Below are 16,371 nucleotides of genomic sequence, written 5' to 3'. Positions count from 1 at the left end.
TTTTATCTCCAAATTTGAAAACCGTGTTGAAAGGATGAAGATTTGCAATGATAGACGAGAGAAAAGAAAATTCACAGACAGTGAACGGTGTATCAATTGTGGAGGAGAGTATTTTGAAGGAGACCATGCACAATAAATAAAAGGCAAGTGTAAAACTAATTTGTGGATAAAGTTCTAGGATTTTTTGCACAGACCTTGTATTTTAATTTAAGTGTCATTAAAATATTTGCCAGAAAGTATATCAGTGTGCAATGCCCTGAGATGCATGTGATAATTCTCATCTAGATTTTGTATTACACTCAGATTATTTGAAATTATTAGCAATCATGCATATCTCTACTAATAATTTTTTTAGTGGAATAAGAGTTGACCTGCAATAAATTTTTTGGGCTGCTCTTAAACTGAACTTCATAAGCAGCTAAGCTTTTTATGGCTGCTGGCAAGTTACTGAAAATTATTTGCAGTAGTCATTCAGTGAACTGATCTAGCTATCTGAAAAAAATATGTTATTCAAGAAAACTTTAATTAAGTAATAAATACACAGATCACCCAAAAAATTATGACCACTGCCCACTGCAAGGTTGGATGCCTCCTGGTAGAGTTGCAGGCACTTGATGCAGGAAGAAAAGTATGTAAGCCAAGCAAAGAAAGATGGGGGATTACTCTAGTGAAGATATGCACTGCAAATGGAGAAATCCACTGATATTAGTGACTTTGCAAAGGGCAGGGTATTATTGTGCAGAGCTCGTGAATGAATATCTTGAAAACGACAAAGTTGGTCAAATGTTCATGTGCTACTATTGTGAGCAACTACGGAAAGTGGTAGAATGGCAGTGAAACTACCACCAGGTGCTAAGTGGTTGGACTTCCATGACCCTTCACTGAATGTGGGGTTTGGAGGCTTGTCTGCTATATAAAGTACGATACATAGTGACTAAAGACATCTCTTGTGAAAGAGCACAATGTCAGTGGATGCACATGTATTCCAGAACACACAATTCATTGCACATTGTTGAACAAGGAGCCCTGCAGCAGATGGCTCCTGTGTGTGCACATGTTGGTCCAACAACATTGTCAGTTGTGTAGTGGGCTCTGGATCATCGAGATTGGACCGTGTGTCGCTGGAAATGTGTCAGCTTCTCAGATGAATAATTTATTTGCTTTATCAGGTTGATGGTCATCTCCACAAACACTATATCCAGGTGAACGACTCCTTGTAACGTGCACTGTGCCATGGATGCAAGCTGGTGGAGCAGTATTGTGCTATGCATTCTCCTACACTTGAAAGGAACTTGTGGTAGTAATCGAAGAGGCCATGTCAACTGTGGACCATCCGCATTCCTTCATGCTTGATGTCTTCCCTGATGATGACGTCATCCTTCAGCAGTATTATTGTCCATGTCTCCATGCCAGAATCGTGCTACAGTGGTTTGAGGAGCATGATATTAAAATCACGTTAATGTTTTGGCTTGCAAATTCGCATGATAAGAATCCAGTGGTTCCCATCTGTGTTGCTATCGAGCACTATCACCACACACACAAATCAGCAGTCGGTTGTTTCTGAGAAAAAATGACTTTTGTGTAGACACCTTTTGTCACATAGCTCCACAAATCTACCAACAAAGAGAAGAATTTATGATAAGCAGAATCAGCGATATATTGCATCACAAAGATGACCCAACAAGTGGTTAAGCAGATGGTCATAATCTTTCGGTTTGTCAGGATAATAACTACTGCTTCCCAATACACACTGAGTTCCTTTAACAGCCTCCTGCAGTACATTCTTAAGTTAACACCACAGATAATTTGTATTACCCACTTTGGACTCTGATAACTTTAGCTTGGCTAAAGGTCTCATAACACATTATCGAATGAAAGTAAGTGAATTGTGCTAATTTCTTTCTTTCTTTCTTTCTTTCTTTCTTTTCTTTTCTTTTTTTTTTTGTCACCTATGTCTGACAACATACCCTTTGCAAATAAAGGGCAGTTCTGTGGTATGCTCCTTAGAACTGAATTTGTTATCAAATCATAATCTATGAATTCATCACTGTCAACCTCTTCTAACTCCTTGCCATAATATTTTAGACATATACCTCTTAAAAAGTTCTGAACTGCACATAGTGTCTTCTCAAAGTTCAAAAACAAAGAGTTGGCTAGGAAACATTTATTAAGGTACACGAAAATTTTCTTAACCAGTTTTTCTGAAACTATGCTTGATTTGCTATTTATGGCAATCTACAAATAACAGAAACTGGGCACTGAGTAATTTTACTGATGAAAGGTCATTAACGTGATTACTATAAAGAAGTCTGTCAGACCTCCTTGTTCTTGTTTATATATAAAACCATTGTTTGGCAAATGTATATTTTTGTGATGTCCTGTTATTAATTATTCTAGTTGAAAGCAGACGTTATGGAAATCTGAATATTTTTAACAGTGCAAGATTTAAAATACTTGGAAACTAAAACACCACAAAATTTGCAGTATATCTTTATATTATGTGTTACTAAAATAACTAGATAGTTCTCTCTGTAGGAGTCAAAGACTATCATCAGTTTCTCATTACACCTATGTGGAAAACACCTTTCAGTTTCGATAAATTGCATGTGAAATCAACATAGTGTAAATATTGCACTCCATAATGTTATGAACAAAGAAACTTTGCCACATTTTAATTTTACAATATGAAGTAGAAGGTAATCCTCCCTATTCTTTTGAAGCCCTTATTTTTATTTCCATCACTTTCAGCCTGCATACATTTCATGCAGATGTTCCTAGAACACCCCAAATGTGACACGGGTCTCTTGTTTTACTCTTGAAACAAGAAGGGAAAAATACATTTGTTTTCCATTTTTACATCCTTTTTTTGTGTGTTTAAGGCTTATCTTGTATTTGTAGTATAGTTCTGACAGTGTCACTAAACTGCTGTGACCAACATCCAATAAAAAGTCTGGGTTTTATCTGAAGTTTCAATGTGGTCTTTTGTCACAGTCTTCATAAAGACCAGTCTCATCATTATTTCTGTCGTGAGAAAGCTTACAAGAATTTTCAGTGTAAGAAAAATCCACTACTGTATAGAAAATGGCCACAGGCCATATACGTGTTCAAAAAATTTGTGTATAAGTTGCACACATATATTTGAGACAGTTTCATACCACCTTTTTTTTTTCATGGTATAAAAGATGATTAAAAATTGTGTGTTTTCCTTAGCCAGGATCATTGTTTACTGATTTATGCTTAGAATTTCAGCTGTGGTCTTTTTGAGCACAAAGGAAACCAGTGTCGTGTCTTCCGTAAAACCGTAAACAGTTTTTGTCACATTTTCATTCTTATTCAGTGGAAATGCCATGGAAGCTCCTTGTTGTTCCTTTTCAGTGTACTTATGTATGAGAGACCATCTTTGAAAGTTCATTGATTAGCTCTACCAATGCGTAACAATTGTTGTCTGTAATGTTTCTCCGCTTGTTTTCAGTGGGTTCCACCAACAGAAGAACAGTCTTTGTGGACAAAATATGACCTTTCTCATGCTTTAAAAGGATGTGGCCATTTATGCCTTTCTCAGGATAAATGTATGAATTATACAAGTAATTTGTACTTTAGTCAATTAAGCTCTGAATTTTCAAGCCATATTTTGCCACTTTCTTTAGTACGAACATTCTAGACTACACTTTCCACATAAAGGTACAAGCATTTCATTGATACATTTCATTGCACCTACAGAGTAGCTAAGCTGATTATTTTCAGTGAAATGCAGAAACATCTGTGAAATTGCTGCTGACTAGTCTACTTCTTTCTTTCTTTCTTCCTTCCTTTCTTTCTTTCCTCATGAACTCTCTTTCATGAACACCTGGGTTATCAAATAGTGTTGCAGATAGTGAAAACAAAAATATTCATTTACTATCAGTGTATCTGAAAACATCTCTTGCTTGTTCTGTTGGTTGCAAATAGGTTGGAACCGAATTTTTAGCCTTATTTTAAAATGGCTGATAGCACTAATAGTGTCTTCAGTTCAATGACATCAACATCTTGAAGATGATAAATGATTATTAAGTGTTAATAGTGTCATTGTTGTACATAGAATGATTTTGTGTAGAATATCTTGCATAAATATCAGATTCCATACCGTCAAAACAGAAGGATTTTCCCATAGATTTCTCTCTCTCTCTCTCTCTCTCTCTCTCTTTCTCTCTCTCTCTCTCTCTCTCTCTCTCTCTCTCTCTCTCTCTCTCTCTCTCTCTCTCTCTCTCTCTCTCTCTGTCCAGGCAGCTGCAAAACACTGTTGTGTTAGCTTGATCTTACAGTAGTTCACAGTTGTGTGCATTGATAACATCTATTCATACCAAAGAAAAAGCTTCTCCATTGTCGTCAGATGTAACATTGTTAATCGCTGTGTTTCCTGTTCTGAATTAGTTTTGTTATCACTAAAAATCTCAAATTCACTTAGTCATTATTGGATACCCAAATCAATCTCCTATACAACATGTTGCATAGAGGGTCCAACTTTCCATGCCATGGAGAAACTCTCACATTCAACAAAAGCACAATGTACAAACACTATGATTCATCTGAGAGACCTCTCAAGGTCCAAAAATAGGAAACAGAAGTGCAAAAACAGTGTACCTAGCAACCCAAAAGGAAGGTACACTTTATAGATTGTTGTGAAATATCATAGAACAAAAAACGTAGTAGTCTGAGAGACTGTCCATAGTACTTAAAGGATATAATATGTGCAAGAAAGAGTAAGGGCCCTAAGGTGGAATCTTGTGGACCATCACATGCAATATGTTCCCAGATGGATGATTGATGGCTTAACACAGGGCTTTATCCTATTGACATCCTTTGTTCCTTGCCACAGAGATACAATGTGAACCATTTCGCAGCATTTCTTGTTACACTGTAACATTCTGATTTACTTAAAGGGGTATTGTGGTTTACACACTCAAATGCCTTTTATATATTACAGAACATAACAGTAGCATGCAGGTTACTGTCTAATGAATTACGTACATTCTATATAATGAATGGAAGTATTATTAACCGCAAGGCATGTGTAATTGGTGACTTTGCTGCATTAAACAACATCCTGTGTCACATTAGTGCACCAAGATGCCCCTAAAGTTCATAGCCAAAAATCAAACCCATGAAGAGGGGAAGAAAAAAAAACTATCAGGGCTAATAGTGCAGGGGTACCCTTACAACCACCACAAGTGCACTATTGCACTATTCACCCTGAACTCCCGATTGATTTATTTATTATGAAGTTCAACAGCTGTGTCTCCCCACATTCCTAAGTTATGTGTGAGTACATTCTTACTGCGTGTTAATAGCAAATCAATATCGAAACCCCCTAGGAATCCAAATGGAGATTTTGACAATGTATTATTTGTAGTTGATTGAGAAGCCACTTGTCTGTTACCTTTTCTAAAATTTTTGAGAATGCTGACAAGAGAGAAATTGGTCGGAACTAGATAGTATTTGTTTGTCTCCTTTGTTTGGGAAATGTTCCAGTGATAAATGGCTGGGTACACAAATAACTCGATACATTACTAAACTGAGGAGAACACTCTTCAACCAATTTTGTTGATAATTTATCTCGACTTTTAGCATTTTTTCTTGTATTTTAAAGATCTTATGGTAGATGTTTCTACATGCTGTTGTGAGGGTCATATTCATATTACTGGAGTTAGTTGTGTGTAATTTAACATAGCCTTTGATAACACAGGTTATTTTATTTTATAATCAGTTTCAGTCTACGTGATCATCATCAGAGATGTTTAGATAAGACAAAAAGAATGTGTATAATTATCATTGGGAGCAATACATTAATGCATAACAATATTGGATAGAAGTAGTACTTATGTAAGAGATGTGGTAAAACAGGTAACAGTCATCATAGAACAACATAATTGTCGTGCTAAAATAATATATAAAATATCATAAATCATTACAAAACTCCATGTAAACAAACACAAATTACCAGTAGTGCATGGTCACCATCAGCAAAAGAAAATAATAAAAACAGAACAGTTACAATACAAAAGCACTTGTGATAATACAGTAGTTATAATTTTAAAATGCCTGCTCTCATAGACACATTTATGAAATGCATAGTGGAGTGCACATGTGCGTTTTTTAGGTTATATAATTCACTCCCTAGGCCTGACAAGACGCCTCCTGAGACGCGGCAAGGTAGGAGTAGGCAAAATGCAACAGGGAATAACAATATTAATGTGCTAATAGTAAACTGCAGGAGCGCCTAAAGAAAGGTCCCAGAACGGCTCTCATTAATAAAGTTGGCTGAAACCAGACGTAAACAGTAATGAAATCCTAAACTCAGATTGGAATGTATACCGCAGAGACAGACTGGACAGTGAAGGGGGAGGCGTGTTTATAGCGGTAATAAGTGCAATAGTATCAAAGGAAATTGACGGAGATCCGAAATGTGAAATCATTTGGGTGAGGGTCACGGTTAAAGCAGGCTCAGACATGGTAATTGGATGTCTCTAAAGGCCCCCTGGCTCAGCAGCTGTTGTGGCTGAGCACGTGAAGGATAATTTGGAAAATATTTCGAGTAGATTCCCCACCATGTTATAGTCCTGGGTGGAGATTTTAATTTGCCGGATATAGACTGGGAGACTCAAACGTTCATGACGGGTGGCAGGGACAAAGAATCTAGTGAAATTTTTTAAATGCTTTATCTGAAAACTACCTTGAGCAGTTAAACAGAGAACCAACTCGTGGCGATAACATATTAGACCTTCTGGTGACAAACAGACCCGAACTATTTGAAACAGTTAACGCAGAACTGGGAATCTGCGATCATAAAGAGGATACTGCATCGATGATTTCAGCCGTAAATAGAAATATTAAAGAAGGTATGAAGATTTTTCTGTTTAGCAAAAGTGACAAAAAGCAGATTACAGAGTACCTGACGGCTCAACACAAGTACAGATAGTGTTGAGGATCAGTGGACAAAGTTCAAAACCATCATACAATATGCGTTAGATGAGTATGTGCCAAGCAAGATCGTAAGAGATGGAAAAGAGGCACCGTGGTACAACAACTGAGTTAGAAAACTGCTACGGAAGCAAAGGGAACTTCACAGCAAACATAAACATAGCCAAAGCCTTGCAGACAAACAAAAATTACGCGAAGCGAAATGTAGTGTGAAGAGGGCTATGCGAGAGGCGTTCAATGAATTCAAAAGTAAAGTTCTATGTACTGACTTGGCAGAAAATCCTAAGAAATTATGGTCTTATGTCAAAGCAGTAGGTGGATCAAAACAAAATGTCCAGACACTCCAGCCGCCATTACTTATTTTTACCTGTTTTGTACTGCTCTTTTATTTCTAGTTTTATCTACCTGTTTTGATTTGCTGTGTCCAATCTTGCAATTTGAACATTACCACTTCTCACAAAGATCGGCTCTGAATTGATCTTTTGGTAAAGGGCGCTGATAACCTTGTTGTTATGCGCCCTAAAACACTAATCATCATAATCATCCAGACACTCTGTGACCAAAATGGTACTGAAACAGAGGATGACAGACTAAAGGCCGAAACACTAAATGTCTTTTTCCAAAGCTGTTTCACAGAGGAAGACTGCACTGTAGTTCCTTCTCTAGATTGTCGCCCAGATGACAAAATGGTAGATATCGAAATAGACGACAGAGGGATAGAGAAACAATTAAAATCGTTCAAAAGAGGAAAGGCCGCTGGACCTGATGGGATACCACTTCGATTTTTGTACCGTAGGTCTCTAGAAGAGCGTAGCGTTCCAAAGGGTTGGAAAAGGGCACAGGTCATCCCCGTTTTCAAGAAGGGACGTCGAACAGATGTGTAGAACTATAGACCTATATCTCTAACGTCGATCAGTTGTAGAATTTTGGAACACGTATTGTGCTAGAGATAATGACTTTTCTGGAGACTAGAAATCTACTCTGTAGGAATCAGCATGGGTTTCAAAAAAATGGTCGTGTGAAGCCCAGCTTGCGCTATTCATCCATGAGACTCGGAGGGCCATAGACACGGGTTCACAGGTAGATGCCGTGTTTCTTGACTTCCGGAAGGCATCCGATGCAGTTCCCCACAGTCGTTTAATGAACAAAGTAAGAGCATATGGACTATCAGATGAATTGTGTGATTGGATTGAAGAGTTCCTAGATAACAGAACGCAGCATGTCATTCTCAATGGAGAGAACTCTTCCGAAGTAAGAGTGATTTCAGGTGTGCCGCAGGCGAGTGTCGTAGGACCGTTGCTATTCACAATATACATAAATGACCTTGTGGATGGCATCGGAAGTTCACTGAAGCTTTTTGCGGATGATGCTGTGGTATATCGAGAGGTTGTAACAACGGAAAATTGTACTGAAATGCAGGAGGATCTGCAACGAATTGATGCATGGTGCAGGGAATGGCAATTGAATCTCAATGTAGACAAGTGTAATGTGCTGCGAATACATGGAAAGATAGATCCCTTATCATTTAACTACAAAATAGCAGGTCAGCAACTGGAAGCAGTTAATTCCATAAATTATCTGGGAGTACGCATTAGGAGTGATTTGAAATGGAATGATCATATAAAGTTGATCGGCGGTAAAGCAGATGCCAGACTGAGATGCATTGGAAGAATCCTAAGGAAATGCTATCTGAAAACAAAGGAAGTAGGTTACAGTACGCTTGTTCGGCCACTGCTTGAATACTGCTCAGCAGTGTGGGATCCGTACCAGATAGGGTTGATATAAGAGATAGAGAAGATCCAACGGAGAGCAGCGTGCTTCGTTACAGGATCATTTAGTAATCGCAAAAGCGTTACGGAGATGATAGATAAACTCCAGTGGAAGACTCTGCAGGAGAGACGCTCGGTACGGGCTTTTGTTAAAGTTTCGAGAACATACCTTCACCGAGGAGTCAAGCAGTATATTACTCCCTCCTATGCCACACACTGTCGGGTGGCTTGCAGAGTATGGGTGTAGATGTAGATGTAATGTTAAATATAATGGAAGCAGCATACCAAATGTCAGAAGAACTCTTGGGAACAGTGAGTGCACACACTCTGCCATCACTGATATCAGACAATGCTGCATGCTCCAGTAACTGGTGAGGATGTGGGTGGTGTGCAACTTGTAATGGTCTTGCATGAAATGTTCCATAACCTGGTAACCCCACCTTTTCAGTAATAGTTATTAAATGCTTGCTTAAGTGTTGCAACATGAAAGCTGTTTCTCCTCATCTGTGGTTCTACCAGTCTCCTCTTTCACTACATCCCATATGGTTTTTACTAGGTTATCTTGAATGTTTTGCAGTATGCTTTGTAATAATAGTAATAATAATAATAATAAACCTATACACATATTTTAAAAATGATACAGAGAAGAGTGCAACATTATCAGTCTAAAGAAATTGACAGCAATTAATGGAAATAAGGAAGGTACCATGTGTTGTAATGTGTTTATAGCTCCTGAATATCCTCAACGCCACACCTAAACCATAAGCAATAATAGGACAATGGAAACACACAAAAATCACAGCACACATACCAGGAAGACCTATAAACCAGTGTATAGAATAACTTTAGGTATCATGAACTGATCTGTCAGAAATTTTTGCATTCATAATGTATCACGGTTGACCGAGGCCTGCAGAATTCCAAGACATTTTATAAACATATAACCCACTTCTGGTAGTATACACGTTGCATCACACGTCAAGTGCAGTCTAAAATATTTTTAGAATAAATGATTAATTTGGTTTATTTCATAGCAGGTTGGTTACCAGGTTGTTACAAAAGTAATGTTCCTTTATTTGTCTTTATTTTAAAAATATTTAACATTACATGTTTAAGCAATCCTTCCAATCTTCATATATTTACTTTCAAATTAAACTTGAGTACTCAAGTATTAGTATTCAAAAAGAAAAAAACAGTAAACACTAATTAGTACATTAACTTGAGGTAAGGAATAGAATGTGTTCAACAGACTAGGAGATAATTTAGTACAGAAATTAAACAGTTGTTCCTCAAAACTGAGATATATGTGAGGTTGAATGCATATTGTATCATGGTTTGTCACCATGGATGGGGATGTGTCACATACATCATTCTCCAACATCATTTTTTCTTACCTGAAAATTAAATTACTTTCCATTTGTGGTATGCAGTTAATTCATTAAGTATAGTTTAAAATTAAAACAGACAGGTGATGTATATTTCTTCCACATAAATGAATCCTATCATAAGTTTTACACATTTTATTTGTTTACTTGTATCTTTTTTGTGTTTACATTTTAAATAGGTTTGTGTAAATAATTGTTTCAATTCACTGAAATGGAATTGCCCTTTCAGCCCTGACAGTGTGAAGACACGCAGTGATGTGTTCTACCTACAGCCTGAGAGGTCCTGTGTACCAGACAGTCCTGTGTGGTATACAGCATCACCTTTGGGAAAAGATCTCCTTGCAAAAATGCTCAACAGGTTGAAAATAGTGAAAGAAATCAATGAAGCAATATATTGCTCTTAGGGACCAATCATAATGCACACACGTTTGTACATGTGTGTGTGGGTGCGTGCGCACACGTGTGTGTGTGTGTGTGTGTGTGTGTGTGTGTGTGTGTGTGTGTGTGTGAGAGAGAGAGAGAGAGAAAGAGAGAGAGAGAGAGAGAGAGAGAGCACATGCACATCTCTTGTCATATTCCATTACTTTGTGTCAGTGACCTGTGTACAAGCTCAGAAATTCATTGTAAAATGATATAAAACTGCTATCTTACAGACTTAATGAACTGAAATGAATGGAGTAGTAGTAATAAAGTGAAAGACCTATCTATTCAGAGGTTGATCTTAGCGCAATAAAATATAAAGCTAATGCTGCAGTGCAAGAATTCGTTTTATATTTTTTGTGGAGCGATGAATATTTAAAAATGTGATAATTGTACATTTTTGTTTTTGTAAATGAACAGTGGGTGCTCAGCAATGAACATTTGCTGAAATGAAACTGTGATCAAAACTGCCAATCCTGTTTCTGTTTCTTCCACCCCTCCCCCATTTTGACAGTAACTTACATTTTCTGAAATTTCTTTCTTGAACAACAAAATGATATTAAGATTTTGAAATAATTTATTTTTACTAATGTAACAGACATTTTTACATTGTGTATGAAGAGAAAGAGAGAAAATGAATATGAAAATCTGTGTGCAAATGGCACTGCTCAGTGTTTGTGTGTGCCAGCATTCCCTAATTTAAACTGTGCTGGTTTGTGTATATTGTGTATAATAATTGTAAATTATACAGAAAAGCAGTTACGTAATTTTTAAAACTGATTCTTGGTTTTTTATTAATTTGGTACCTCAATTTCAAACTATAAATAGTCAGAATTGCTCCACACCGAAGCGTATTGTGTAAGGATTGCAATTTAGTGTAGCATTTTTCTCTGTTGTCGACTTTGTCTATCAAAAAATTTAATAAATTTCCGCAAAACTAATATTTTGTTCTAATGTTAACATTTTAGGGCTGCCTTGTACTCAGTATATTTGCAGGTAGCTGCTAGATGTGTTTGAAACTCAACATCATTAAAGGAAAACAATATCAGGAGTTGAACATTCACACATCTCAGCAAAACAAATTGCACAAAATTATGTCACTTAAGTATAGGGATGGATCAGTAATCAAAAAAGGAAGTGTTAAAGTGCCAGATAGCCACGTAGAAGGGACAACTGCAAAAAGTATCTCAGCTCTTGAACATAGTCCTTTAGAGAGAGAGAGAGAGAGAGAGAGAGAGAGAGAGAGAGAGAGAGGAAAAGAGTGAAAATGTATTTGGTGAACCCTCTTGTCTCAGCAAATTACAGATTGGTTCTATTTTAACTAAGAAGGAAAATTGTACACAGCCCCAGACATTACTTTCTTCTGAACAACTTCATGATTTATCTGTCACCATCACACCCTGTACAAACCTCAACATAGTACAGGAATTAATTTTTCACTGATCCCTAATGTGCATTTTCATTGTGTATGTCGAGGTCTGCCTGACAACAAAGTAGACACTGACACATTCACCCTCATTTTAAAGGAAGATTCACTTCCAGAAAAGGTCAAAATCATGTGTTACCAGTCAGTGATGTAGCATTACCTGTAGAAACATTTACTGGTTGAACAGAGTTTACAAGGGTATAATTGTCTTCATAGGTCAGTGTTGTGCTGGTGATGGTAGCAAGGCAAGCTCGAAGACACCCCATCATATGCTCAGGTGGAGACTGCCGACTGTGGTCCAGGATTATCAGGTGTCGTGAAGACTAGAGGCCAGTCACCCACCAGGGATCACTCAAGACTGCAGCAGATGCTCGTGAGTCGGCCAGGTGACAGTGTGGATGTCCTCGCCTGGTTAGCTCAAAGATGGCACCTCGCACAACATCTGCAATGACCAAGTAGTTAAGGAGGGCTGGCTGCTCACCAGTCACCTCATATGTGCTGACTCAGTAGGCAACAGTGGCAGACCATGGCTGTGATATGCATCAGGATGGCTGCCTCTCAGTGTTGAAGTCAGCAAGCAAGTAGCAGGCTGACCATCATCGATCAGTGTTTTGTGGTTTCGCTGAAACTCAATAAACCGTCATACTCTCTGGTTTTAGTGGCACGTACAGAATGTTAGCGCAACAGAATGTGTTTTCAGGTTCAAAAAGTCTGTGTATTTAATGGGTCGAGCCTGCATCTTACAACATAGTGGCTCTGGTTGTAGGAGTGTGTTTGTCCCCATTTATTGGATCTATCAGCAGTCCTTGCATTGCTGTGGTAATTTCAGTAGTGACTCTGGGTCACTGAGCCTGTTTGGTTTTGTAACGAGGCTTAGGCGTTGAAATTAGATAGCGTTACCTCAGAGTGCTTTAAGTCTGCCCTGTTCTGAAGTCAGTCCATCTACATCTACATAGATACTCTGTAAACTACCATACAGTGCATGATGGAGGGTACGCTACGCCACTACTAGTAATTTTCTTTCCTGTTCCACTCACAAACAGAGCGAGGAAAAAAACAACTGTCTATATCCTATCTTTGTGGTCCTTACACGTAATGTATGTTGGTGGCAGTAGAATCATTCGGCACTCAGCTTCAAATGCCAGTTCTCTAAACTTATTCAATACTATTCTTCGAAAAATGTCGCCCTCCTTCCAGGGATTCCCAGTTGAGTTATCAAAGAATCTCAGTAACATGTACATGTTGTTTGAACCTACTGGTAACAAACCTAGCAGCACGCCTTTGAATTGCTTCAATATCCTCCTTCAATCTGACCTGATATGGACCCCAAAACTCAAGCAGTATTTAGGACTAGGTCACATCAGTGTCCATATGCAACCTTCTATACAGATGAACCACATTTTCCCAAAATTCTCCCAATAAACTGAAGTCAACCATTCACCTTCCTATCACAGTCCTCACATGCTCATTCCATTTCATATTGCTTTGCAATGTTACATCCAGATGGAGCCCATTCTAAGGAGCCTAGGCAAGGATATCATGGCAGAGAACCTCAAGGTGCATTCCAACTGTTAAGCCCACCCAAGGGTAGGTGTCAGAGGATCAATACCCTCATATGGAAAAAGAATTCAATAAGTTGGATGATTAGGAAATTGACAGATGGTGACTGCATAAGTGAGCATGAGTTTGTGCCATCAGAATTGAAGAGGGAAGATCCCACTTCGACAAGGAGACTGTCTGCGTCCTGTCCTATGTCACCTGCCTCAGTCACTTCTCATTTTGTCTGTTCTAAATGCTTTTAAATGTCATTAGTCCTTTTTTCTGTCACTGTTGGAGCGCACCTGATCCCTGCCCTGTTCACATGCAGGACCCTGGGGAACACTCACCTGGTCCCATTCACATACTGACATGATAGTTCGTCTCACCTTAATTAATTATTATTGGTCCAACTGGTGTCTGTCTGTTTTTAGCCTGATCACTTTTATCATTATGAATCTCCCAGCTAAAAGGCATTCTTTACTTCTTAACTGTCTTCATCATTAACTGGGGTAGTGGGACGTCAGATGCAGATGGGTCTTATCCCACCACAGATGAGCCCTGGCAACACTTCATCTGCTCTGATCTATGTGCCTGCTGAACCCATATATTTTTACTTCTTGAATTAATTCTCAGCTCTGGCATCAATATCACTTTCAGTGCCTCAGTTTTACCACACTTACATACTTTAACAATTTGGTCAAATTTCTGGCAGACGTCAGTAACTCCAGATGAACTATCTCGTGGGCAAAGGACTGTTGATCTCCTTGTTTAGTTCCTTAACTCAAACCGACCAACCAATGACCAGTCAATCCAGTAGGCAGTGAGATGTTGTCAGCTGCCTCTTCCCAAACCACACACTTCTCTATCTCCCTCATCCTTCTGTCCAGTCCGTATGAAGTTTTATTTTATATATTGGTTTCTTTACATGAGTATTGTTCTATAGAAAAGAAAGTAGAGTAGGTGTTTCTGTATCTAAGTCATAGTTAGTTAAAATTTGTATATATTAACCTATGACATACTATTGTTTTCCAACAATCTTGGTTTGGTATCTCCAACAAGTTACAAAATATTATGGGTATTATAAATTGACTTGTGCTGTACATAAATAGACCACTGGATCTGTAATAATCTGTCTCTAATTGACTCCAAAAGAAACTGAAAAAGCAATTGTTAATTCATTGTAAACATGTATTATGACTTTCATCATTGTAAACAGTTTATCAAGTCACACAACACAAAACACATACATGAATTTTGTATGGCACAGAATGGTCAGTTTCAGTGCTGCATTTCTGCCATTATATACAATATTTTTACTCCACATTAGAGTGAGGTATGTCTCTTATTTACGCTTTAAAAACAATTTTGATATGTAAGTAACATGCAACATAAAGCTCACCAGAGTTCCCCCACAATCTTTTCCTTTCTTCCTGCAAACTCACCAAATTGACAGTGGTTTCTGATTTTTTTTTTCAGATGCAGAAAGGAAATTTCCACAAAGAAATTAGTCAGTAATGTATATTACCAGTCTTTCTTTGAATATTTCTTTTAGATAGGTGCAGTATACACAAAGGCCTCAGTATGTGGCTCACCCCTATCTGTCCCATGCAGCCAGTCACATGTGTAAGATTCTGCATGTATCTACAAACCAGGCAACACAGTGAATATATGGCAACTGAGAAAGAACTACAGTTGGCTGTGTGCTGGCCCCCTATATACTCATTGAAACATCAGCCATAATGTCATTGTCAGGGTATACCTTCACTACCAACCAGGTTCCAAACCTACAGAGTTGAAGAGGAGCACAAAATTCAGTTTCCCCAGGTTTTAAGCTCTCAGCTAATATATTTGTTTGTAATTCTTAACCATTTTTTTTTCTAATTGTTAATTTTTCAAGGAGCAGAATGGTGAAATTTCTGGGCCTCATTTTCCACCAGAGTTCTGCTACCAACTCTGGTGGCAGTTGACGGCAATTCTCTCAACATTTTTAAATGTTTCGAACTTAATTAGCTGACTGTGAATTTTTTGATGTCAGTTGTATTTGATACAAATCCACCACCCAAAAGTAACGTGAAAATTTACGCCAGACCAGAACTCCAACTCGGGTTTCCTGCTTATCGTGCAATATTGCAAGCATTACGTGATGGGTTTAGTGGACTATGATACAAGGATGCAGACATTGTGACATGTGGAAGTTTGAGTTGGTGTGGAGAGCATGCATGGCTAGCTGGAGTGGTTGAAGTGACCATTCAGGATAAGTGAGAAACCCAGGTTTGAGTCCCAGTCTGGCACAGATTTTCATCTGTCGCTATTGGGTAGTAAATGTACAGATTCCGTGTGAATTGTGGGAAACTTCCCCCCCCCCCCCCCCCCCCCCCCCCCCCCCCCCGCCACTTGCACTGTGCATAATTGATTCCTTTTAAGGTCACATCCCCTATCATCCAAGTGCCAGTTGCCATTGAGCATTTGTTCAGGTGAGGTCGTGTTTTTAGTGGAACCCTGTCAAGTGACTCATTGCAAGCATGAAATGCAGTGAACAACTGAAGAATGGTACACCATCAAATCGAGTACAGAGTCAGTGGCCACGATTTTCCAACTGTTCGAGGAGGAAAGCAGGTTGAGCTCCATGCTGGATGGCTGTTGACATTAATAACAGAGGACAATGTGCAACATGTGCGTAAAGTGCCAAATTCAGACCAGCGGCTACGTGTATGTGTGGTCACAGATCCAAATGGCATTAATACTAAGATGACAGTGCACACCATTGTCACTGAAGATTTGGTGATGTGGAAGATCTGCACTAAACTCATATCGAAGGTCTTGATGGATTAGCAAAAGCAGAGGTGTGTGTCTGCTTGGAAAGATCTTCTGGAAG

The 16,371-nt window shown here is 38.5% G+C and overlaps 1 protein-coding gene across 2 annotated transcripts in view; it reads left to right on the top strand.

Annotated features, from left to right (window-relative positions):
* Positions 1 to 11,472, top strand: part of LOC126297376 (uncharacterized) — a 352,843-nt gene extending 341,371 nt beyond the window's left edge. For both annotated transcript variants that reach the window (XM_049988102.1, XM_049988101.1), the window contains exon 23: positions 10,341 to 11,472. In XM_049988102.1, the coding sequence (XP_049844059.1) occupies positions 10,341 to 10,515 (175 nt within the window). In that variant the 3' untranslated portion in view covers positions 10,516 to 11,472. The remainder of the gene's footprint in view (positions 1 to 10,340) is intronic.
* The last annotated feature ends 4,899 nt before the right edge of the window (positions 11,473 to 16,371 follow it).

Source organism: Schistocerca gregaria, chromosome X, assembly GCF_023897955.1.
Source record: "Schistocerca gregaria isolate iqSchGreg1 chromosome X, iqSchGreg1.2, whole genome shotgun sequence".
Lineage (NCBI taxonomy): Eukaryota > Metazoa > Arthropoda > Insecta > Orthoptera > Acrididae > Schistocerca > Schistocerca gregaria.
The sequence above is the reverse complement of the archived record's forward strand: the minus strand, read 5'-3'. Positions and strand labels throughout refer to the sequence as shown.